The sequence below is a fragment of the Candida pseudojiufengensis genome (assembly GCF_024610245.1).
Source record: "Candida pseudojiufengensis strain CBS 10847 chromosome Unknown scaffold3, whole genome shotgun sequence".
Taxonomy (NCBI): Eukaryota; Fungi; Ascomycota; class Pichiomycetes; order Serinales; family Debaryomycetaceae; genus Lodderomyces; species Lodderomyces pseudojiufengensis.
The window spans coordinates 13683-37278 of record NW_026261523.1 but is presented as its reverse complement, the minus strand read 5'-3'; the positions used below and the strand labels follow the sequence as shown (position 1 = coordinate 37278).

Here is a 23596-nt window from a genome sequence, read left to right as displayed (position 1 = left end):
AGATTGAATGATATAAGTCGATGCAGCGATAACTTAAAAAATAGTCTAGTACAGGTCGCTTACGAACACATTAGAGACCAAAAATGAGAAATGATAAAGATTTTGTCAAAATTCAAACTTGTATAATCATTAATAAATTTTCTATATAACCATAATATACACCCCACAAATCATCTTCATTACCTCTTTTTTTTCATTCCTCCATCTAATCTATATAATATATATTAATATTTCAATAATCCCTTTTTAATAAAATCTTTTCTTAATTGAGAAATAAATTCTAAAAATTTAGCAGGATTTAAATCAATTCCCTTTTTATAAACAAAATTTGAAGCTAAATAAGTAGCAAATATAGCTCTTAAATAAGCTTGAGGAACTCTTGATAAAATATTTTCAATACCAATTTTTTCAAGAAGCAAAGGTGGTAAAGAATCCAATAATACTGCATTTCTAAATTCTAAATCATCTTCCCATAATTCTTTTGAATTTGTTAAATCATCACTTAATTTATTTATTGCTAATGATAATTTATCAGATAATATTGTTATTGGAATTCCTGTTTCATTTTTTAATTTCCATAATGCTTCAAATTCAGATTGTGCATTAACCACGATTTTATTTTGAACATCTTTAACATATTTTTGATAAAATTCTGGTTTTGATCCAGTTTTGGAATCAACACACATATTCTCTAAGAATCCTTTATCATCAAATGATAATGCTGCTAATACTTCTAATGATGATGATGTAACTCCTCCTTTATTTGTTGATGCATCTTTAAATATAATTGTACCTGATTTTTCTAAAATTAATTTTGCTGATTGAGTTATAAATAAATTTGCACCTTCAACAAAATATGGTATAATTGATTTCCCAGTTTTTTCATCAATTAATTCTGAAACATTATTTGTATCTATTGCTCCTGGTCTACCACCACATGGTACAAATAAATCGATTCCATTAATACCAAATTGTTCTTTTAATTTTAAATGAAATGAATTTCTGAAAGCAACTCCACTTGTTATAAGTTTTCCATTTGGTAAAGTTATATCAAAATCATCAACTAATAATATATAACCTTTTGAAGATAATTTTGATTTATCATAATGTTCAATCATTTTTCTTTCTTTTGCTAACTTCAATAATTCTTCTTTATCTAAACCATTTGGATCAGCTAAAACTCCTGAACCATCTACAATTCCAATATAATTTTCATTTCTTGATAATAAAATTTCATTTGAACCTAAATCACCATCTGGTCCACCAGTTTGAAATTTACGTATCTTGGAATCATCAATTTGTAATTTTTCATAAATCTTATTAACATATGCACGAACTGATAATGTAGTCATACCATATTCATCATGTGGTATACCACCAATTTCAGGAGATTTACCAGTTAAAAATGATTTCCACCATGGCGCACCTCTATTTCTTGCATGTAATGTAGCCCAATCAACATATCCTGCTGTACCTTCATCCGGACCTAAAAATAAAATTTCAGGTTTATTATATAAATCAATATAATTATCTTTAACACCAGGAATATTTTGTTTTAATAATAAATCAATTAATGAATCAATATATTTTTCAAAACTTGCTTGAGGACGATCTTGAGCTTTTCCTGAATCTAATAATATAACCCCCTTTGATCCACCTTCTGGTATATCTTTATTTTTTCTTTGTTGAGTATTTGCTAAATTATAATTTTCATCAAATAAATTTCTTGCATTTACATTATAAGCATCTATAGATCTTGATCTAACAATTCTAATTCCACCTCTTGCAATATCTCTAAATCTAATATGAAAACCTCTAAAATCTGATCCAACTATAAAAAACATTCCATATGGTCTATCAGGATATTCAGATTCTGGTAAAAATGAAGGATCTAATCTAAATGATAAAGCAACTTTTGTTGGAGTATAAAAATTTGTTTTTAAAATTGATTTATTAAAAGCAAATAAAGCTCTTAATACAATAGCATGATGTTCATTTTGTGAACATTCTCTATTTAATAAATTTTCAAATTCTTCTTCAGAACCAATTGATTGAATTTGTGATAATCTTTGATATGATAAAGTTTTTTCCATTGTTGATCTTATATAATGAACATCAGCAAATTGACGATATAATCTTCTGATAATATCACTTCTTATGTTGAAAACCTCTTTAATATAATCTTGAGTATAAGTCTCTGCTCTTAATCTTTTTTTCAAACTATTTAAAACTTCTGCATGTTCTGTAGATTTTGAAGGATCTAATAATGATGATAATTTATTATATTCTGGACCTAAACGATTTAAAAAATGAGTTACAAATATAACACCAGATTGAGCATAAATTGATTCTTGTAATGATAAATCCCCCTTTATAAATCTATCATGAAAAAAATTATGAGGAATACAATATAATAATGAAGCTTCTTTTATAACTTGATATATTGATAAATCAGCTGTAGAAGATCTTGATCTTGATTTAACATACATTGAAATGATAGTTATACCATTTGCAAAATTTTCAACATATTTTCTTGTAGTTTGTAATTTATAATAATTTGCTAAATCACTTAATGCAGAATTATATCTTGCAGCAGTATTTTGTCTATAACCAATAATAACTCTATATTCATCACTATTTTCTATAGGAAAATGTTTTATAATTGGACCAGTTGATTTTATAACTTCTTTTATAATATTTTCATATAATGTTTTTGTATGTTGTGAAACAATTTTTAAAAAAGTTTTATCACCAATTTTATTTATATCAGTTTCATCTTGTGATACTGGTGTAGTAGTATTATATTGATTTTTATAAACAAAAAATAATCTAACAAATTGTTCACCTAATTTTCGATTTGTTTGATAAATACCAGTTAATATAGGATCAGTTTTATATTGTAAAGGAGAACAAAAATATTCAGTTCTATAACTTGTTGTTAAAGAATTACTTGGATCAATATATTTATCATCAATTCTACCTTCAAAAGGATTTCTTTCAAAATCTAATACATCAACAGTATCAAAAAATACTGCATGATCTTCAGCTTCAACTTTATAAGAAATTAAAGGTTGTTCACCTTTATTAGCAAAAGCTTGAACTTTACATGAATATAAAGCATGAATATGACTTACAATTTCTTCTGGAGAAGATCTTGCAAAAAATACATCATCAATTCCTAAACTTTCATAAAACCATTTTGTTTCTGATTCTAATAAATTTTCAGGTATAAATCCAGTTGAATCTAATAAATCTAATACTTGATCAAATTGATCTTTTTTACCACTAAATGGATTATCTATATAATCATGTTTTAAACTTATTGATGATGATGAATTATTTGTATTATCTTTATAAATTGAAAGATTTGATACTCCATTTTCTATATTTGAAGTCATTTTGATAAACCCCTTTTTTTTAATTTTTGTAATTTGTTGACTTAGTTATCAATTACTTTTAAGTTGTAAGGATCAATCTGTTATTTGAGAATGTAATTGAGTGAAATGTAATAAAATCAAATTGTTTAAATTAAAAGTATGGGGTTGTTTGTTGTATTTATATAACTCAAAATCTAAAGAATAAATGTATCATCAAATTTAAAATTAAACTTGGTTACATATAATAATTATAATTACTTTATTAGTACAAGTACGTACAGTATGAGTTATTTTATTTTATTAAGGTAAGATTTGTTTACAATTCATTCTAAACCGGCCTAATAGGTCCCAACAGCCTGCTCTCTTCCCTCGTTTTTTTCACTCTCTTTCTTAGTGCTAGAAGCCAAAAGTAAGCCAGTTGACTACTAGGTTGTCAGTCTATTTTAACTCCACAGTCCAAATGGAATAGTGAATGTAGTTTCAATTAGACTATACAAAATTTATTAAAGTAAAAAATAAGCGAGAAATTTCAGTTTCAGTAATAAGGCATTAATTGATAAATTTCGAAATGTGGAGTAAGATGAAAGAATGAATGAAAGAAATGGTATTCTAAGTAGACAAACTGAAACGAGTGGGATTTCATGACCGTATTAGTGTAATCAAATGCCACCATCATTCTTGGTTTCAGAATTTCTTCTATAGTCTAAATTAAAAAACGCCTATAATTTTATATATGCCGTATAACTTTATGGTGGAGGGGGAACTAAAATCACTATTTTTTCAAAATTTGGTAACCACAGCGAAATATAATACCAGAAATGCTACCAACTAGACTTAATTTTTTTATTTTAAGTCACAACAAAATAAAATCTGAAACGGTATAAACAAATCTATGAATTTAAGAATTTGAATGATGACCACCAAACATTTTACTAAACTTGGTCAATAAATTGGGGTACACGTCATAAGTTTCTTCTACCATCAAATGAAGTATTATTTTATCACCAAAAATTTTCTTACAAAATAATGAACAATACAAAAAGTTTAAAACAAACACAAAATTTGAAACTCCGAGAATTGATATATGCTTTATGTGTTATATTATAATTCGTTCAAATTTTTCAAAAAAAATAAGTAATGTTTAACTTACCACTAAGTGTACTTATGTCTGGTTAAATGATGTAAGAACCCTTCTGGAGTATTAAATCTAGAATCAAAATAGTAATACAATCGATAAATAAAACTTCTTTACGTGTTGTTATTAGAATTTTTTCTATGATTCAAAAAGTAAAACATTTAGCTAGAATATTTGCAAAAAAGTTAAAATTTTTTTTGAAATTTTTTTATTTTTGATTAAACAACTTATTAATTGTTTAGCCTCTATAACTCTTCTGATGTAGGATCTGTAATTCTCATGTTAATCAAAAGTTTGACTTTCACAAAAGTTTTGATTAACATTTGAATGAGTAGAATTGTTATCGGAAATATAATGCCGCTAATTATTACATATAATTATCATAGTGGCAAATATTGTTAATTAGACGAGATGATATTGGTTAGATAGAGAAATGCTCCTCTCATATTGTAAATAAATAAGGTGAAAATATTTTCTGTTATATAGAGAATAGATTTTCACCAACTTGTAAATATTTTTATATATTTTTAGAAATTAATTGTTTTTCATATTTATCAATTAAAAACTCAAAGGGAAAGTTATTACAAATTGGTGGACAAGATTATTCAAGAAAGATACTCATACCATATTTCATACTATAAATACTATTACTTCCAGAGACTGATTAGCTCCTTTCACACCAGTTTTTGCTTACAAATTTATTAAATTTATAAGCGAAACTTTAATGTTATTATTATTGAATCATCAAGATAAATTCAAACACATATCATGTAAGTTCATTCAAAAAAGCCATTTTAAAAATCGAGGCTGAAAACTCCAGATAACCAAATTACTCTTTGGATAAAATCAAGCATGATATCAGGTTTTTCACAAGAAACAATGCGAGGGAGTTTGCTCATGATTATTTTAACAACGAGGACGAAGAAGCTGAAGTACCATTGGATGAAGAAGTAGAAGCAAATGCTGATCCCTGAACTAAAGAACCAATTGAAGGTTGTTAAAATAATCATGAGCAAACTCCCTCTACCTGTTGTGTTAATTTCAATATTGCTAGTGGCGTAACAATAATCTTCATATGTTTCCAATTCAAGATCTTATACTAGTATCTTTAACAATCCGGATATTATTCATGATCGATGAATAATATCCGGATTGTTAAAGATACTAGTACGATCATGAATAATATCCGGATTGTTAAAAATACTAGTATAAGATCCTGAATCAATAATGATTATGTTTTTTCTTTTGTTGGCTAGGCCTCACATTTTGAGTACCAGCTTCTTCAAATTCACTATCTGAGTCATCATTATTTAAAATAATATTTGAATTCTTTGATCTAGATTTATTGGAATTATTTGATTCTCTATTCCATTTCTTGTTATAGTTTTTACTTTCCTGATAAAATTATTATTATTTCGACATTTCAAAAAGTAAAATTTTTAAACAAAATTTTTGCAAAAAACTCAAAAAATTTTCTTAAATCTTTTTCATTTCTGAATTAACTACTTATTAATTAGACTATTGGATCTTTAAAACTCTTTCGATGCTGACGATTATTTGTAATTCTCATCTCTATCCAAAAATTTGAATTTTTCCCAAGGTTTTAATTAACATTTGAATGAGTAGGAATAATTTTTAAATTTTTTCGACGTAAATAAGAAAAATTCGCATTAAGTTTTAAATTTTTTTGGTCATGCATAAATTTTACTGATTTAACCTAGCTTAATTTTTGTATGAAAAACAGTTGGTTGTCCGACTGGTAATGTCTTCCGTAGCTTCCATAGTTTAGTGGCAGAATTTAAGTCTCATACGATATAGTTACTTCACAGTAGTTAAATCGAGAGCTATCTTACGACCCGAGTTCGAACCTCGGTGGAAGCATATTTGATTTTAATTGTTTCTTTTTTTTTTCCTTTTTTAGTTTTAGGCTGAACAAAGACAATCAAGTTTGCAAGAGAAATAGATTTATTTTTTTTGTTTTAGATTATACATTTACACTAATTTTTCTTCTTTTAATTGATTCCCTTTTATCAATTATATTTTCATTTATTCTTTTTTTGGGAGTATCATTACTTAATTTTGATGTACCTTGAGATAAATAATCAATTGAATCAGCAAATGAAGTTCCATCATATGGTAAACTAAATGGTTCATTTTCATTTTTAGTTATATCATTTTCATCTTCATCTTCTTCATTATCTTCTTCATTGTTATCTTCATCATTATCACTAGGTTCAGATACTTCAATAATTGGTTTAATTCTTTTATTTTGAAATTTTGAAGATAAAATACCAGATAATGGTTGAGAATCAGGAATAATAGTATTTGATTGACTAAATTCATTAAATTCTTCTAATGATGATTTGATTTTATTAATTTGATTTCTAACAAAATTAGGTTTTAAAACTTTATAATTTGGATAAATTAATTTATCAATATTTGAATCATAAGAATAAAAAGGATATTCTAATTTTAAAATTGGAATAAATGAAATGTTATATAAATTACCTTTTTTTAATTCATTGCCAATTTGATTTTTCAAACCTTCAATCATTGGGACTATTGTACCACAACCTTTAACATAACTTGATGAATTAATTTTAATATGAGTTTCATTTGTTGTAATTAATATCAGATTTTTAAAAAACCAATTAAAAATTCCTTTAATAATTTCCAAATCATGAACCAAATCCAATTTAAAAAATTTCATCAATTCATCATCAATTTGAATTTCATTTTTTAAGAAATAATCCCAAAATAATCTAATTTTCATTAATATTTTTAAATATATATTATTTTCAGGAATTAAACAATTAAAACATAAAATTGATCTATTAGTCGGTTCATCATATCCATATTCAATATAATTTAATTCTTTTAAACATTTTTTACAATTTAATGAATTACTGGTAGTTGAATTAGTAGTTATATTAGTTAATTTTTGAGTTAATCCTGTTTCTTGATCATTATTTGAATTCATATAACTATCTAATCTTAATGAAGATGGAGGTATATCATCTAATGGTTCTAATTGATTAACATCAAAATCGTATTCATCATCATTAATAAATAAAGTAAATGGATCAATAGTTTTTTGATTTATTTCATTTGATTTTTTACTTTCAACAAATACTCTTAGATTAATATCATGTTTACCTGTTTTGACTGAACCTAAATCATTTATATTTTCATTTTCATCTTCTTCTTCATCATCAATTTTAATTAAATTTGGTGGTAAATCTGAAGCATCTTGAAAATAAGGAGGTTGATAATCTTTTGGACAAGAATCATTAAATAATAATCTAATTGATATTTCTTTCTTTTTTGGTAAATTATTAAAAGATTGAGTTAATAAAATTAATTTTCTAATTAAATTTTGAATTTTACTTAATATTGTATTATAATCTAAATCATCATCTTCAGTAAAAGTTGTTGTAAATTTTGAAGAATTATTATTAGATAAATTAATTTGTTTATTTTTATAATCAATTCCAAAAACATAACTTTCAACAACATTACTTGATTCACCTTTAAAAGTTTGAATTGAAAATTGTATAGCTTTTAAATATTCTTTTAATATAGCATCTTTTATACCTTCATCAATATATTTTATCATTTTATCACCTAATTCACTAACTCCAAATATTAATTTTTTAGTTCTTATATAATTAGTCTGTGAGTCTTTATCACCATAATATTTTGTATCAATGTAATTATTATCATTAAATATATTTCTTAAAAATGTTATACAATTTATTGAAACACTTATTAATTCATGAATTAATAATTGTGATTGTTGTTGTGTAATTGCTTGTTTTTGTAGTTGAAGCTGCATTTTTTATGGTAGTTATACGTTCAATGTGTCAATTAAGTAGTAGTAAAGGTGGTGGTTGTAAAAATATTTGAATTGATTGTGATGTATAATTAAATGTTTCAGAAAAGTGTTGCAAAAAAAAAAAATGTTTAAGTCAAAAATTAAGTGCGACAATTAAGGAGTAAGACACAAATAATGTGGGGTTGAAAAGTCATTTTTAAACGAGTGGTACCAGATGGGCAGATCCAATCTGAGTAGTTGTAATTACTCATAATTCAATCATATCTATTAATAATCTAATTGTCTAATAATTCAAAATCTTTTCCTTCAGATCTCAATTTTTTTACATGTTTTACCAACTCTTGTAATCTTTTATTTTTAGCTTCTTTACTTTCCAGTCTATCTTCTATAAGTTGTTCATCCCAAATTGGAGCTACTAATCCAGGATGTCTTAAATCTCTAGAATCAATTAATTCTTGTAAATGTTTTCCATATTCATAATCTTTTGGAAATCCAAAAACATGAAATTTAGATTCTCCCTTTTCGTCTAATTCTTGTTCATATGATTCTTTCATTTCCTGAGTAGTTGGTAAATCATATCTTCCACTATATACTCTTGCAATTAAAGCTGATTGAGATTCTCCTAATGGCATAGGAACAATATTTTTACCTAATCCAACATATGAAATTGATGGATCAAAAATATTAAAAATTTGTTTATACAAATTATAAACTATACGTCCATTAGTAATAACTGAGTCTGATTTTATGAATGGGAAACTATATAAATATCCAGTACAAAATATCACATAATCAATTCCTTCAATAATTTCATCTTTTGTTTCAACTGATGAATTTTCCCAATTATATTCTTCAATTAATCCAATATATTTTATTAAATCATTTTCAAAATCTAAATTAGATAAATCACGAACTGAAACTATAACTTTTTTAGCAACAGTACTAATTTGTGTTGATATATCAACTCCACTTGCTGAATTACCTATTATTAAAACAGTTTTATCTCTATAAGAATTTGGATCTTCAAAATATTTTGAATGTAAAATTGTTTTGGGTTTATTTATATTCCAATTTGTTAAACCTTTTACTTCAGGTATAAATGGAGTATTAAAATGTCCATTCGCTAGAACTATAGCATCATATTTGTTGACTTTATCATTGCTAACTAGATGCCATTCATTATCTACTTTTTTCAATTCTGTAATATCTGAATTCAACCTTACATTAATTTTATTCGGTATTGATTGATTATAATTTTCAAGATAATCAAATACTAATTGTCTTTTAGGATAATTTGCAGTTTTTGGAGGAAAAGGTACTTCATTATATTGCATTAATCTATGAATAATATTAGTTTCCATAAATTTATAAATTGCTGAAAAAAATTTATCTTGTTTAGTAGCTCCATCATCAATAATTTCATGATTATTTGGATTTAGATTTGGTATTTGAGAATGAATTAATGATTTATTTCCTTTATGATACCATAATCCACCTAATTTATCTCTTCTTTCATGTAAATCTATAGTTTCAAATTCAAAAGGTTCTAAAGCTAATGCTTTTGCAGCAGCTAAACCTGATGGGCCTCCACCAATAATAGCAATCTTACTATATCTTGGCTGATTCTTGGTCATTTTCCATTGGTGATGTAGTCTGAGTTCAATGACAAAAGTATAAGAAATATCGTAAGATAATATTATTATTCCACTTGAAAAAAATCAAGATTTCGATTCCGAATTATTATAATTCCGCAGTTGTTTAAAATTCCGATTTTAATACCGATTTGAAAGGAAAAATAATAATTTTGTTTACAAGAGTATTTTGATTTTATAGATCGTACCAATCTCCCACCTCTCAAAACAGTAATATTTTTAAAAATCAACTAACTAAACCACAAATGTACAAGGTGATAATGAATTACAGAAAATATGAGCGATCAGCTCGTTATTACAGACTGAGGCCTGACGATAGTCATTTCATTCAAAAAGATACACCAATGAAGACTCTAGCCGTTAAACTACAAGTTGAAGCGTTATATCATTGATAAGCTTTTTGACTTGGTTGATAGTTTTGAGTGTGTGCTGATTTCAAAAGGTAATTTCATTTTGAGAGGTGGATGAGTGATCTAATAATTTATTTTAGTTTGTAGGAAATATAAAATATAATTCTTCTGTACCACTTTCATGTTTATAACCGTCACCAACTCCGAGATTCCTACTACGACAAACGTCAAAGAAATGTCAGACGCAAACATTACAAAATTCAGAGTCAAGAAACATTCACAACTGAATGGTAATTCCAATTTAATGTCCGATGAATTTAAAGAAGAACTTAAATTAACAAGTTGTTTACGATGTAGAAAATTGAAAAAAAAATGTAGTAAAACAAAACCGGAATGTACAAATTGTGATAAAGCAGGTGAAGAATGTCAATATATTCCAAGGAAACCAAGAATGACTAAGAAAGAAAAGATTCAAGAGAATTTAATCAATGGGAATGGGTTTAATAATAAAAATGTTAATAATATTAATAATGGACCAAACATACCCCGTAGTATTTTAAATTCAAGATCTCCAACTATGAGTTTTGATACTGCAAGTCCTAGTTTACTGGAAAATTCAACTGTTAATCATGTCAATGATCAATTTTCACCAAATAGATATTCTCAACAAATAAACAATTTTCCATTAACTTATGGAAATATTGAACCATTACATTCAGATACAAGATCAACATTACTTCAACCATCAACAACACAAGCTCTACTGTCGGTAAGATCACAACAACAACTGCAACCACTACAGCAACAGCAGCAGCCACAAGAGCGAGTGATCGAACAAAAGCAACAAGACCAGCAAAATCAAGATTATCATGAACGATATCACCAGCAACAAGACCAAGAGGTTCAGCGACAACAACAACAATTACAGCAACAACAAATACATCTACAACAACAGCAAGAAAATCAGCAGCAGCATCATCAGGAACAAGAATCAAAGGAAGATCAAAATCAACGTCAATCAACTTCACCTTCACAATCGTCTTACAGCCAAGCATTACCAACCCCTCCTCCTATCTTAAATTCAATTGATGCAAGAGCACCGAATTTTGAAGCATATCCAAAACAAATTTCAAAAGTGTTATATGGAGCAGTAGGTATAAAAACAAATTCAAATGTAAGTATAATTCCACCTATAGTTGATCAAGTATTATTGACAAGAATAACAAATGCATTTTTTATGCATACTTATAGAATTTGTCCAGTTATAAATAAAAATGAATTTATGATTAAATTTAATAATTTATTTGATTCAAGAACTGGAGTTGCATCATTAGATGAATTTGATGATCAATATGTTTTATATATGGTATTAGCTATTGGATCTATTCATTTAGAAAGATCAGAAATTATAACAAGAGATAAAAGAATTTCAGAATATTTTGTTTCAATGGCTTTAACAAGTGTTCATAATAATATTTCAAAAAATGATGTAAATAGTATGAGAAATTTAATGCTTTTAGCATTATATTCCTTTTTCAATCCGGCTGAATTTATATCGTGGGAAATTGCTGGTAAATTAGCTAGAATGGCTATACAATTAGGTTTAAATCAAGCTTTATCTAAACAAGAAGCTGAAAATTTGGGTTCTAGACAAACTGAAATGAGAACTAGACTTTTTTGGTCGGTATATACTATTGACAGATTAACATCTGTAACATTAGGTAGACCAGTTGCATTACATGATGATGATATAAATTTACCATTACCAGAAATATTAGATGACGAAGAATTGGATGATATAACTACTTACCGATTAGTCATTCATTTAAGACAAATTGAAGGTCAAATATTAAAAAAAGTTCATTCAGTAAATTTAAGTAAACAATTTGATAGTACAGTAATTACAAAAGAAGAATATTGTGAAAAAATTTTAACAGAATTAAGAGAAGAAATTGAAAAATGGCATGCAAAAGCAAATGAATTAGAAAATACTATACAAAAACCAAAACAATCTTTAGCTTTTAGAGCTTCAATTCCGTGGTTTACAGCAAGATATAATCATTTATTAATTTTATTATATCGACCTTCATATTTAAATCCTCATCCACTGCAAAGTATTTTAGATACTTTGGGAAAAGCATGTTTACAAACATTATCATCAAATTTTGTTTTATTTAAAAATAAACTGCTTCCGCTTAATTGGACTACATTATATCGATTTTTAATGGTTGGTACAACAATTTTATATTGCTTATGTCAATGGTCAATAGATTTATTGGAATCAAAAATTGAAATTTCATATTGTATTGAAATTTTTCAAGCTTTTGGTAAACAATGGATTGTTGCAAAGAAATGTTCTGATATTTTTAAAAATATAGAAAATAAATTACTTGAAATAACGCTAACTGCTGATGGTCAAACATTTATGGATGAAATTTCAAAGGAATTATTGGGTGCTTCTTCTTCATACCATGAAATCTTGAATGTGCACTCGAATGACTTATACATTGATAGCCAATATATGTATGGTTTCGAGAGTTAAACCTTGCTAATAAAGTGTTTTAATCGTGAAAATTGGGACAATAGGTTTTTCACTTCGATCATGTTTCAGAAGTGTGTCTTGTCCAAAATTTAAGGTACAATCAATATTTACTTATATGCAGTATTGGTAAAATTATAATGTGGGGTGATGAAATGATAATGATTATTGTTTTTTGAATATCATCACGTCTAAACTTAGTAAATACCATGTATGATGTATAATAAATAATAATATGCACTTCAGTTAAAAAAATTTCAAGAAAACTATTCTTGAAGTGTTTGACCAAAATTCTGCAACGTTTGTCGAAGTATTAATTCTAACATTTATATTCTACACTTGCTATAAAATTTCATGTTACATATATTTAACATCTAAAATTGCAATACATTAGATTTTTTAATATAAACTGCAAGTAAATTCTCAATCATTTATGTCTGATAGTTCTAAAGAAAAAGAGAAAAGTAAGAAGAAAATGAATCAAACTGAACCAGCGTTAAGACCAACTGATATTACGGAACAAAATTTGAAACATTTGGAACATACAAAATTAACAAAACCAATAAATAATTCAAAGTTTATCGAGACAAATATTTCATTAGTTTCAACGAATTCAAGTTATCAGGATAATTTATTTCAAGATGATGATGATGAAGATGAAGATAATGATGATGCAGATTTAAATCAAAGACATAATTTATTAATGGATGATAATTCATCAATTGATCAACATAGTTCAAATAATTATTTAAGTGATCCATTTTTAAGACCATTATCACAAAATTCATCAACTTCATGTTTATCAACTACAGCTACTAAAGATGGAATAGAAGGAAGAAGATTATATCGTAATAGTACATTAAATCAATATACTACAAATTTAATTAATAATAACCCTCAATATTATCATCAACCTTCCACGAGGTCACATTTAAATCAGCATCAAACTTTACAATCTCAACAAAATAATGATGATGCTAGTGAGACTGCTTTTGGCGATATTAGGTCTAATGATAGTAATAATGCAAGTATAATAAGTCTACATCAAACTTCAATTTATCCAGAAAGTAGTAATAATAGTAATAGCATTCAAATAGATGATTAACGATATAAGTGTGTCATGTGACTTATCACGTGGAGCTTCATTATATTTTTTTTTTATTTTCTAGATTTCTCTAAATTTTGAGACGAACTTTGGTTGCAACTTTTTCAAACAAGCACTTTAACTCATTTGGATATGTTGTCTAAAACAGTAAGATCATGCTTAAAGTCAAGCTCGAGATCAATTGTTAGAGCTTCAGAAGGTTCATCAATTTTTTATCGACAATATGCAACAGAAGGTCCTTCAATTCCATCTCAACCTAAAGAAATTTATACAAAATTATCAGATTCAAAAGATCCTCAAAGAAATCCATTTTTTCAATATAGTTGGGGTTCATGGTTGAAAAATGATAATTTAAAGAAACAACAACGTCAAACTAAATTTTCAATTGAAGGATTAACTTCTTTTTTCAATGATTTAAAAGTAAAAGAAACTGATACTTTGACACAACCAAAAGAAAATAAAGGAATATACATTTTAGAAAATAATTCGAATAAGGATTTATTAGGAGAAACTAATGAAAAAATATCTGTTAAATCAATTGCTTCCATTCATGAAGGTAAACATCATAGAATTTATAAAATTAATTTAAATACTGGAAAAAATTTAATTTTAAGAATTCCATATAAATTAGATTCAGATGAATCCATAGCATCAAAAATTAAAAGTGAAGTAGCAACTAGTGATTTTTTAAATTTAAAATTAAATTTAAAAGTTCCTAAAATTTTAGCATATTCACCTTCTAAATCAAATATTATTGAATCACCATTTATAATACAAGAATCTATTGAAGGAGATTTATTAATGAAAAAATGGCATCCATTAGATCCAGATTCTTCAGAAACTGATAAAAAATTAAAAGAAGTTATAAATCCAATTGCAAAATTTCAAGACAATATTTTAAATATTACTTTTAATCAATTTGGTTCATTATATTTTTTTAATGATGTTGAACCAATTTTACAATCAAAATTACCATATAATGATGAAACAGATGATCGCTTAAAAAATAGATGGAGAATTGGTCCAAGTGTTGAAAAAATTTTCACAAAAGATAAGAATAAATTATCACAAAAGATTATTAATCAATATAATGGTCCATGGGATGCTTCAAATCCAATAAGTTTAATGGAATCAGTTTCTGAAATTGAATTAGAAAATGCTAAACATAAATTATCATTATTAGAATCTGAATCAGGTGGTGATGTAACAGAATCAAAGGAATTATTACAAAATCAAATTAAAACTTTTGAACATTTAAAAAAGATAACTCCATCATTAATTAATTCAAAATCTAAATCTATTAGAAATGTTGAAGATTTATTTAAACCAAGATTATATATTCCAGATTTAGATCCATTAAACGTAATTGAAACACCTAATAAAGAATATTATTTCATTGATTTTGAAAATTCAACAATTAAACCATTTATATTAAATAATTATCCAAATTTTATTGCTTATAATGGTGCAAAAATTTATGATTTAAAAGAAGATATTCCTGAATTTGAACATATGGATCCAATGGAAAAACAACAATATGAATTTATGTATTATAAAACAAGAAATGAAAGAATTTGGGAAATTGAATTAAATAAAAATAAACATAATTTAATTGCAATTGCTTCACCTCATTTAAAAATTTTAAAATCTCCTTATTTACAAGCTTTAGATTTGAAAAACCCCAAGGATTATTTATATGTTGAAGGTTCAATAATTCAATTACAGGCAATGTGGGATACTTATGTTGCTAATGAATTAGTTAACAACAAAAATTCAAATTCAAATTTTCCAATTCAATATGATGAAAATTATTTAGATAAACATCAATCTGATTTAAGTGATTATCAATTAGAAACTGTTTCAAGTCCTTTCAATGCTACTGGTGGTTGGATACCTCAAGATATGTTTGATACTTTAAAGAATCAAGGTATAATTGTTGATGAAGGAAATGGAAATTATAAAATTGAAACTAAAAAAGTTTTAGATAATCCTCCTCCTTCTTCTGAAGAAGAGTCCAAATAATCTTGTATATAATTTAATGAACAACTGTTAATATAAAACTTTTTGAATCTGCTAGTCTATCATAGAAATTTTTTTGCTAATAATTTAACTTTTAAATCAAAATCAGGTAATGTTATAGAATCATTTAAATTATAAAAAGGATTCATTAAAATTTTAACATATAATTCATTTATATCTTGAAAAAACAGTTTTATTGAATTTTCATCCTTGTTAGAATTATTATGACATAATATAAATTTTATATTACCTTGTGTTAAATATGCATTTATATATATACCATAAAATTGATCTATTTTACCTAAATTTAATAATTGAGTTGACCACATTTGATCTTCAATTAAATCTAAACTTGCATTTGCTATAAATGGTAATATTTCTCTTGTTGATGGTGGGAAATTTGATTGTTGTTGTTGTAAATTATTTGAATTATTTAATTTTGATGAATTATTTATTAATGAATTGGAAGATGATGTAACTCCTTTATTTGATGATGATGATAGTTCTGTTTCATAAATTGGATTATCTTCTGTCCCTATTATAACAAAATAATAAGATGACATTGCATTGAGTATTAGGAATCAATTTATGAAAAATAAGATCGTAGCCATATTTAGATCAAATTCATTATTCGTAACTTGGTAGCTTGTGTGACAAAAAAATATCAATGTCCAATTGATAAAATAATTTACGACATTAAATCTTTAATAGGTTATGATTATTGCACAATATGAACACACATGAAACTTCTCTTGTAACAACAAAGAGAAAATAAAAATTTGACAAAGAGGAAGTACATTTATGCAATGTTCTAACAACCTCCATCATGCTCTTCATAAGTAGCTGTCTTTGATACATAAGTGTGTCTTAAAATACTTCATCATTCATTCTCTCTCATACAAAATCTATTGTTTTGAAATTAAACTTAAACAGAAAAAAAAAAAAAAAAAAAAATTTAAATTTTAAAAATTGGAATTACAAAACGAAAACAAAACATATCACAACTTACAAGTTATACGATCATTTAAAGTCAAAGATAAGAAAAACTTGAATAGCTATATCATATATTGGCCTATCTTCAACTACTAGAGTCATCAAAGCTAAAAATTACACTCAAACTACAACTCAGAACTAGCATAAAAATCATATTTTTTTCACCCAATTATACTTTCCCTCGTTGTCAAGACAACCTTTAAATAATAAATAAATTTGAAAAACTTGTTAAATTTTACATCAATTTAAGTCCGTTTAATAGAAAATCAAAACAATTTGTTTCATAAAGTGTTTCATCTTCAAAAGTAAAATATTAAAAAAATGACTTTTGATACCACGGGTCAAACTTCATCAATAAATTATTTTGATGATAGAATTAAACCAAATTTCATACATTCTTCTGATATACCCAAAAAATTAGCTAATTTAGTATATTCAATAGCAAAATCAAAATATAAGAATTCAAATATAAACAGCAACAAATGTCAAACATCAATAAATTTAAATTTAAAACTAAACTCGCTTATACAAAAAGGATCAAATAATTTAAAAATATGTTTAAATAAGAAAATGATATCTATTGCTCAATCATCAAATTTGAATCAGAATTTGCTAGCAAGTAATTTAATCGTAAGGCAAAGCTTCAAGAATTCCAATTTTTTAAATGATATAATAACTGAAAAGAATAAATTGAATAAACAAATATATCCTCATGCATTAACCACAAACGATATATTTATAATCAAATTTAAATTAATCATAAGAGAAATAAATGAAAATGAAATTGATTTCGAAGATGATGAACAATATCAAATATTGAAAAGCTTTGAACTGAACAACAATATTTTACAAAATTTAAAAAAATATACTCTACATTATTATAACTCCAGCACAGAAAATTCAACAAAGGAACAATATCTCGAGAATAATTTACTAGACGTAAGTGATAGTACTTTGGATAATGATGAGATAAATTATAGTGACGATTATGATAATTACAAAATAGAGACACTAATATCAAATGAAACATTAATTGATGAATTTAAAAGAAGATTTAGTGAGGTAAGTACAGAAGAAAAATCTATCAATTCAAATAAATCATTTATAAAAAACATAAGTAATCTCCGACATAATGATGATGATGATGAAGATGAAGATCTTGAAATTGAAGAATTACATCTTGAAGATAAATTTAAAGATCACGCGGGGTTATCAAAACAATCATCTAGACAATCACCTATAACTCCATCATCAGATCATCATATACATTTAGATGACCTAGTAGAAGTATCATTTGAAGAAAATGATGATTATTATAATGAATTATCACCTGAAAAATTTATATCTTCATCACCAATCAAAAATAATAATAATAACAAACAACATTTTAATTTAGAAAATACTCAAGAATCTTCAAATAAATTTAAACTATCAAATCAACCATCATTTACATCACCAACAAAAGAAAGAAAATCAATATCAAGAATGTCATCAACTCATTCAGTTTCAATGATAAATACAGATGAAAAATATGGATTAGAATATGCTTATAATTCTGATTCTTCAACTATTCCAACATATATTAAACAAAATAAAAAATTTAAATTTATTAAAGTTGGAAAAGTTCAAAAATTTGTTGATTTATTTGAAGAAGGTGGGGTTGATAAGAAAAAATGAATATCTCGATCCTGGGTTTTCTCATTAAAAAAGTGTATCAATACTTCAGTGTCTATAATTTATTATTTATTATTGTGCTATATCTTCATCATGTTCCATTGCATTATTTGTCTCTTCTTCATCATCTAAATATTCTTCATTTTCATCTTGCTGACCTTGTTCTAATTCATATTTTTGTTCATTGCTTAACCCTTCTTCAACTTCAGCTGGATCTTTTTTTACATTAACAGCTGAATCTTCTATATTATCTTTTTCATCATAATTTTCATCTGGATATTCTGATTCATTATGACTAACAAAGTCTTCATTTGGATCATCTCCTTCATTAAATTCTCCATATGGTTGATTTTGATCTTGATCTACTTCATCATCATCATCATATTCATCATCTACATCATCATCTTCATGATTTATTACATCTCCATTTGAATTTATTTCAGGTAATTCATTACTTACACCCTTTGGATGATCTTTTAACCAATTTTTAACCCATGAATTTATTCTATCAACATTTTCTTCCATTTCTTCAACTTCATCACTTTTTAATTCAATTACAATATCTTGGATATAACTTGATCTTGCTTCATTTATTATAACATCCATTATTTCACAATCTAAATTTTCTTGAATCTTGTTATCTTTATATTTTCTTTTAGTTAATCTATCATAAAGTTTACTATTATTACATCTTAACACTATTACTAAATCAATTAATCTTTCAGGAAATAAATCACAACAATGCCAATCTATTATAATACCACCTTTACATAAATCTTCTTCTAAAGAATCTAATAATTTATCTTCATCTATAATACTAGTATCTAATTTTTTATCATATGATTCTATTAAATCTCTTTCTTTTGCTAATTCACTTATATTAAAATGTTTAAATTGAGTGGTTAAATCTTTTAAATCATGATTTAATTGATCTACTAATGATTGTGAATGAGATGATTTTCCACATCCTGGTGTACCTGTTATTATAATGTTTGGTTCGTATCTTCTTGACATTTTTGTCTGTATGGTTTGTTTGTTTGTTGTCTGTATGGTTTGTTTGTTGGTGGTGATGATGATGATGATGGTTGTTGCTAAAAGATTATATTTTTTTGCAAACCAAAATAATTTGAAACAGATTGATTTAGTGTGGGAAAAAAATTATTCAAGTTAATATCACCAACTACAACAACCAAAACAATGACAATTACAACTTCTAGCTCGATACCGACGACGACGACGACGACGTCAAATACAAATCTACCACATTCATCGATACATCAAACATCTTCCACAACTTCTTCCTCACAACAACAACAACAACAAAATCAAAGTCTACCGAATGAAACTGATGAATTAGGTAAATATGGATTAAAAGGATTATCATCATTAGTTCGAATGGAACAATCAGATTTTGTTAGTTTTGCAATAGGTCAAGATATAAGTAAATGTGGATTAGATTTATCAAAAAATGTTGAAATTTTAAAAAATTTATCAAGTCCATGGTCTGAAACTTCAAGAAGTGAAGTTGAACCTTATTTTAAAATTCCATTATATTTACAAAATAAATCAATAAATAATAACAATTTAAATACAAGTGATTCTAAAATTCAACAATTTACTGATGAAACATTATTTTATATATTTTATATGAAACCAAGAGATACTTTACAAGAATATGCAGCAAGAGAATTAGTTGCAAGAAATTGGAGATATCATAAAGATATTCAAGTATGGTTAACTAAAGATAGTAATGTTGAACCTATATTAATTGGTCAAGATGTTGAAAAAGGAGTTTATATATTTTTTGATCCTCATAATTGGGAAAAAATTAGAAAAGAATTTGTATTACATTATAGTTCTGTACAAGCTTAATTGATAATCATTAATCATTTCATTTAATTAATTACTTAACGTTTATTCCCTTGAATATGTAACTTTATCTACTTTTACTTCATTATTAAAATATGTATAAATGTAAAGAATACATGTTGAACCATTTGTATCTAGTAGACAAAAAGATGGAATATTTGTATTCATTTCTGTTACTTCAAAAAGTATTTCTTTTTCTTTTTCTTCTCTGGCTTTTTCTAAATCTTCTTCTGTTTGTTTTGGTTCATCTTTTGATTCTTCCTCAGTATCCTCATTTGATTTGGTCTCTCCTTTTTCTTTTGAATCTTCTTTTGAACTTTCCTTTTTTACTTCCTCTTCTCTCTCTATATCCTCTTCCTCTTCATCGTCTAATTCTGGCCAATCTAAACTAAAAGCTCCTGTTCCACTACCAGGATTTATAAAAAATTTCCCATCTAAAGTATAAGCTTCAACTCTATGAGTTCCACCCCAAATTAAAATATCAACATCTAATTCTCTTGCTATACTACTTAATTGTAATGGATCACCTCTTGGTACAATTTGATAACCATTTGTATATCCAATTTTTAAATTATCATGATTAAATTTATTATACATTGGTATTTGAGGTAATTCATTCTTTTTATTTTTGGAAGTAGGTATTAAAAATTGTAATTGTTGAGATATTATATTTGGATTATCAAATTCTCCTTTTGTTAATTGAAAATCTAATGATATATCATACAAGAATTTTAGAAGCTTGGAAGAATTTGTTATATTACCTAAACATAATACTTTATTAATTTTTGGATTTGATGGATAATTATTTGGATTTGGTGCTAGTAGTTTTTTAAATTTTGGAGGTAAATCTATTGTTCTTTCTGGTATAAATAGATCACCAATTGCTAATGTTAACATTTGTAGGTGTGTGTTATGATTAATTGGATTTGGAAAGAGCTTGGTTAGTTGTTTAAAGCTAAGATTGTTTAAATTTACAGTATCAAATTCCGACTCAAAATGGTCGAGAATGTTGCTACCAAAAAGGACGTTTCAAATTTCTAATACTACAACAGACGGAATCGACTAAAATCTACATCTCGTTTAATAATAAAATTAAATGTTTATTAAATTAAAAAGTTCTTAAACAATTTATATTATTGTTTATTATAATCAAAGATTAATGATTTGTTGTGATTTTTTCATAAACTTGAGGATAATTTTTTTGAATTTCATTAAATAATTCATCTCTTTGAGACATTTGTAAAATTTCAGGATCTTTTGCTAAACAAACCATGAAAGTAGCAACTCCAGAAGTTATAACACTTAATGTAATACGACAAATTTGCATTGATATAAGGAAAGTAAAAGCAACTATTGGTGCATAATAATTACCATCTTGATTATAACCAGGTTTTGTAAATTTTAAATATAAATAAGCTAATAATGAACTTAAATATGCAACAAATAATGAATAAAAATTTAATGCAACATTTATAAACATATCATTAACTAAAACATCCATACCTTTAAATCTTAATAAATCAAAAGTATCTTTTGCTGATCTAACATATGATTTTCCATATAATGCAACATAACAATAAGCATATTTATTAAAATATTGTACTAACCAATCAATTATTCCAACAATAAAATTTAATATGATTAAACCACATTGACCAGCCCATGAATCAACTTGTGATCTTGCAATATTTATTAATTGTCTAATTAATTGAATTATAGCTTCTAATAATGAACCCATACAAATACTTCCAAAACAATAAGTTAAAGCTCTTTTCAATGATGATAATGCAGGATGTTTTGGTGCTCCTTGATCACTATTACTAAGATAATACCAAGTACCATATATTCCACTTATAACAACATGAATTGTATTCTTTATAACTTCTGAAATATAATATCCTGCAAAAAATACAAATATTAATATACCAACTAATTTTGCTTGACTACAATTACCTCCACCAACTTCACAACCAGTATTATTTTCATTTGGTTTAAATTTCACATAAGTACCAACAATAACAAAACTAAAAATTGCACCAAAACCTGCACTTAAAATTAAACCAAAAAATGCAGTCACAAGGGTTGAAGGATAATGTCTCATAACATCAATAACAATTCTTAATACAGTTGCACTCAATGGAATTCTACTTCTTGCTCTCCAATAACAATAAGCAGCAAATAATCCAAATATTAAAAATACAATTGCTGCACTATAATAATGTTCAACAAAATAAAAAATAGCAGTACCAATTGAGAAAACCACATTTAAAACACAAGAAATATAAATAAATAATTTCCCATAAGATCTTATAAATGCAATACCTAAAGCTGATAAAACAATTGATAAAACTAATATAAAAGCGAATAATATAACGGTATTTCTATTCATTGTAAAAGAATCAGAAGATCCATAAATTCCACTACCTTGATCACTATAAGTAGCTCTTAAGGCATTTAAAACAATTCCTGCTATAGCAATAAATCCAGCAAGAACCAATATGAAAAATATTGTAAAATACCAATCATTAAATCTTGGTTTATCAATTTTAAAACTTTGATCAAAATCTTGTGATTGTGGAGGTTTTTCATAATTATTTGGATTGCTTGAATCATTCATTCTTTCCATATCTGGTTGTACATAATAAGTATTATCTTGATTATGACCTTGTTGTTGTTGATGATGTTTATAATTTGGTTCATTAGGTGGTGGATAATTAGGTGGGGGGTAGTTACTGTTGTTATAACTCATTTTGCAATTCAATTGAGTTTGTGGATATGTAAAACGATAGAAAAACTATAAATGAATGTAGTTATAAGAAGAAATTTATTTAATTTTGGTCTGTTTGCTTTTCTTTTTTTATTTTTCAAGTGAAACTGGTTTTTGCTCTTTTTTCTAGTTTGAAACACAAAATTATAGAAGTATAAAGGTACAAAAAATTAATTACTTTGGTCTAAGGACAATAAAACTCTCGCAATAAGACCTCGTTTTGTTTCACGTGTTGAAGAGATATTGTAATCAATTCAATCCATTAATGTTTTTTACTACTC

At 25.9% G+C, this 23596-nt stretch overlaps 12 protein-coding genes across 12 annotated transcripts; 5 read left to right on the top strand and 7 right to left on the bottom strand. All coding sequences in view use genetic code 12, as the record gives it.

The window, feature by feature from the left end:
• Nucleotides 1-224: 224 nt before the first annotated feature.
• GDH2 (glutamate dehydrogenase (NAD(+))) lies at nt 225-3398 on the bottom strand (the record flags this gene model as incomplete). Its single annotated transcript, XM_051759540.1, has 1 exon — nt 225-3398. One exon carries the CDS (start codon nt 3396-3398, stop codon nt 225-227), a length of 3174 nt encoding a protein of 1057 aa, XP_051616404.1.
• A 3098-nt stretch (nt 3399-6496) lies between these two features.
• Nucleotides 6497-8347, bottom strand: KGF55_000458 (uncharacterized protein; the record flags this gene model as incomplete). Its single annotated transcript, XM_051759529.1, has 1 exon — nt 6497-8347. One exon carries the CDS (start codon nt 8345-8347, stop codon nt 6497-6499), a length of 1851 nt encoding a protein of 616 aa, XP_051616403.1.
• Nucleotides 8348-8622: 275 nt separating this feature from the next.
• Nucleotides 8623-9981, bottom strand: KGF55_000457 (N,N-dimethylaniline monooxygenase; the record flags this gene model as incomplete). Its single annotated transcript, XM_051759518.1, has 1 exon — nt 8623-9981. One exon carries the CDS (start codon nt 9979-9981, stop codon nt 8623-8625), a length of 1359 nt encoding a protein of 452 aa, XP_051616402.1.
• A 549-nt stretch (nt 9982-10530) lies between these two features.
• Nucleotides 10531-12891, top strand: STB5 (Stb5p; the record flags this gene model as incomplete). The annotated part of the gene is made up of 1 exon (XM_051759506.1): nt 10531-12891. The coding sequence occupies one exon, from the start codon at nt 10531-10533 to the stop codon at nt 12889-12891; it is 2361 nt and encodes a 786-aa protein (XP_051616401.1).
• Nucleotides 12892-13321: 430 nt separating this feature from the next.
• KGF55_000455 (uncharacterized protein) lies at nt 13322-13993 on the top strand (the record flags this gene model as incomplete). Its single annotated transcript, XM_051759495.1, has 1 exon — nt 13322-13993. The coding sequence occupies one exon, from the start codon at nt 13322-13324 to the stop codon at nt 13991-13993; it is 672 nt and encodes a 223-aa protein (XP_051616400.1).
• Nucleotides 13994-14125: 132 nt separating this feature from the next.
• Nucleotides 14126-16015, top strand: KGF55_000454 (uncharacterized protein; the record flags this gene model as incomplete). The annotated part of the gene is made up of 1 exon (XM_051759484.1): nt 14126-16015. One exon carries the CDS (start codon nt 14126-14128, stop codon nt 16013-16015), a length of 1890 nt encoding a protein of 629 aa, XP_051616399.1.
• A 59-nt stretch (nt 16016-16074) lies between these two features.
• On the bottom strand, nt 16075-16575 carry TRS20 (TRAPP subunit; the record flags this gene model as incomplete). The annotated part of the gene is made up of 1 exon (XM_051759473.1): nt 16075-16575. The coding sequence occupies one exon, from the start codon at nt 16573-16575 to the stop codon at nt 16075-16077; it is 501 nt and encodes a 166-aa protein (XP_051616398.1).
• A 751-nt stretch (nt 16576-17326) lies between these two features.
• CTA9 (Cta9p) lies at nt 17327-18682 on the top strand (the record flags this gene model as incomplete). The annotated part of the gene is made up of 1 exon (XM_051759462.1): nt 17327-18682. The coding sequence occupies one exon, from the start codon at nt 17327-17329 to the stop codon at nt 18680-18682; it is 1356 nt and encodes a 451-aa protein (XP_051616397.1).
• A 69-nt stretch (nt 18683-18751) lies between these two features.
• Nucleotides 18752-19693, bottom strand: HBR1 (nucleoside-triphosphatase; the record flags this gene model as incomplete). The annotated part of the gene is made up of 1 exon (XM_051759451.1): nt 18752-19693. One exon carries the CDS (start codon nt 19691-19693, stop codon nt 18752-18754), a length of 942 nt encoding a protein of 313 aa, XP_051616396.1.
• Nucleotides 19694-19876: 183 nt separating this feature from the next.
• Nucleotides 19877-20551, top strand: KGF55_000450 (CCR4-NOT core subunit; the record flags this gene model as incomplete). The annotated part of the gene is made up of 1 exon (XM_051759440.1): nt 19877-20551. One exon carries the CDS (start codon nt 19877-19879, stop codon nt 20549-20551), a length of 675 nt encoding a protein of 224 aa, XP_051616395.1.
• Nucleotides 20552-20593: 42 nt separating this feature from the next.
• On the bottom strand, nt 20594-21445 carry KGF55_000449 (retromer subunit; the record flags this gene model as incomplete). Its single annotated transcript, XM_051759429.1, has 1 exon — nt 20594-21445. The coding sequence occupies one exon, from the start codon at nt 21443-21445 to the stop codon at nt 20594-20596; it is 852 nt and encodes a 283-aa protein (XP_051616394.1).
• Nucleotides 21446-21704: 259 nt separating this feature from the next.
• On the bottom strand, nt 21705-23297 carry KGF55_000448 (uncharacterized protein; the record flags this gene model as incomplete). The annotated part of the gene is made up of 1 exon (XM_051759418.1): nt 21705-23297. The coding sequence occupies one exon, from the start codon at nt 23295-23297 to the stop codon at nt 21705-21707; it is 1593 nt and encodes a 530-aa protein (XP_051616393.1).
• Nucleotides 23298-23596: the final 299 nt, after the last annotated feature.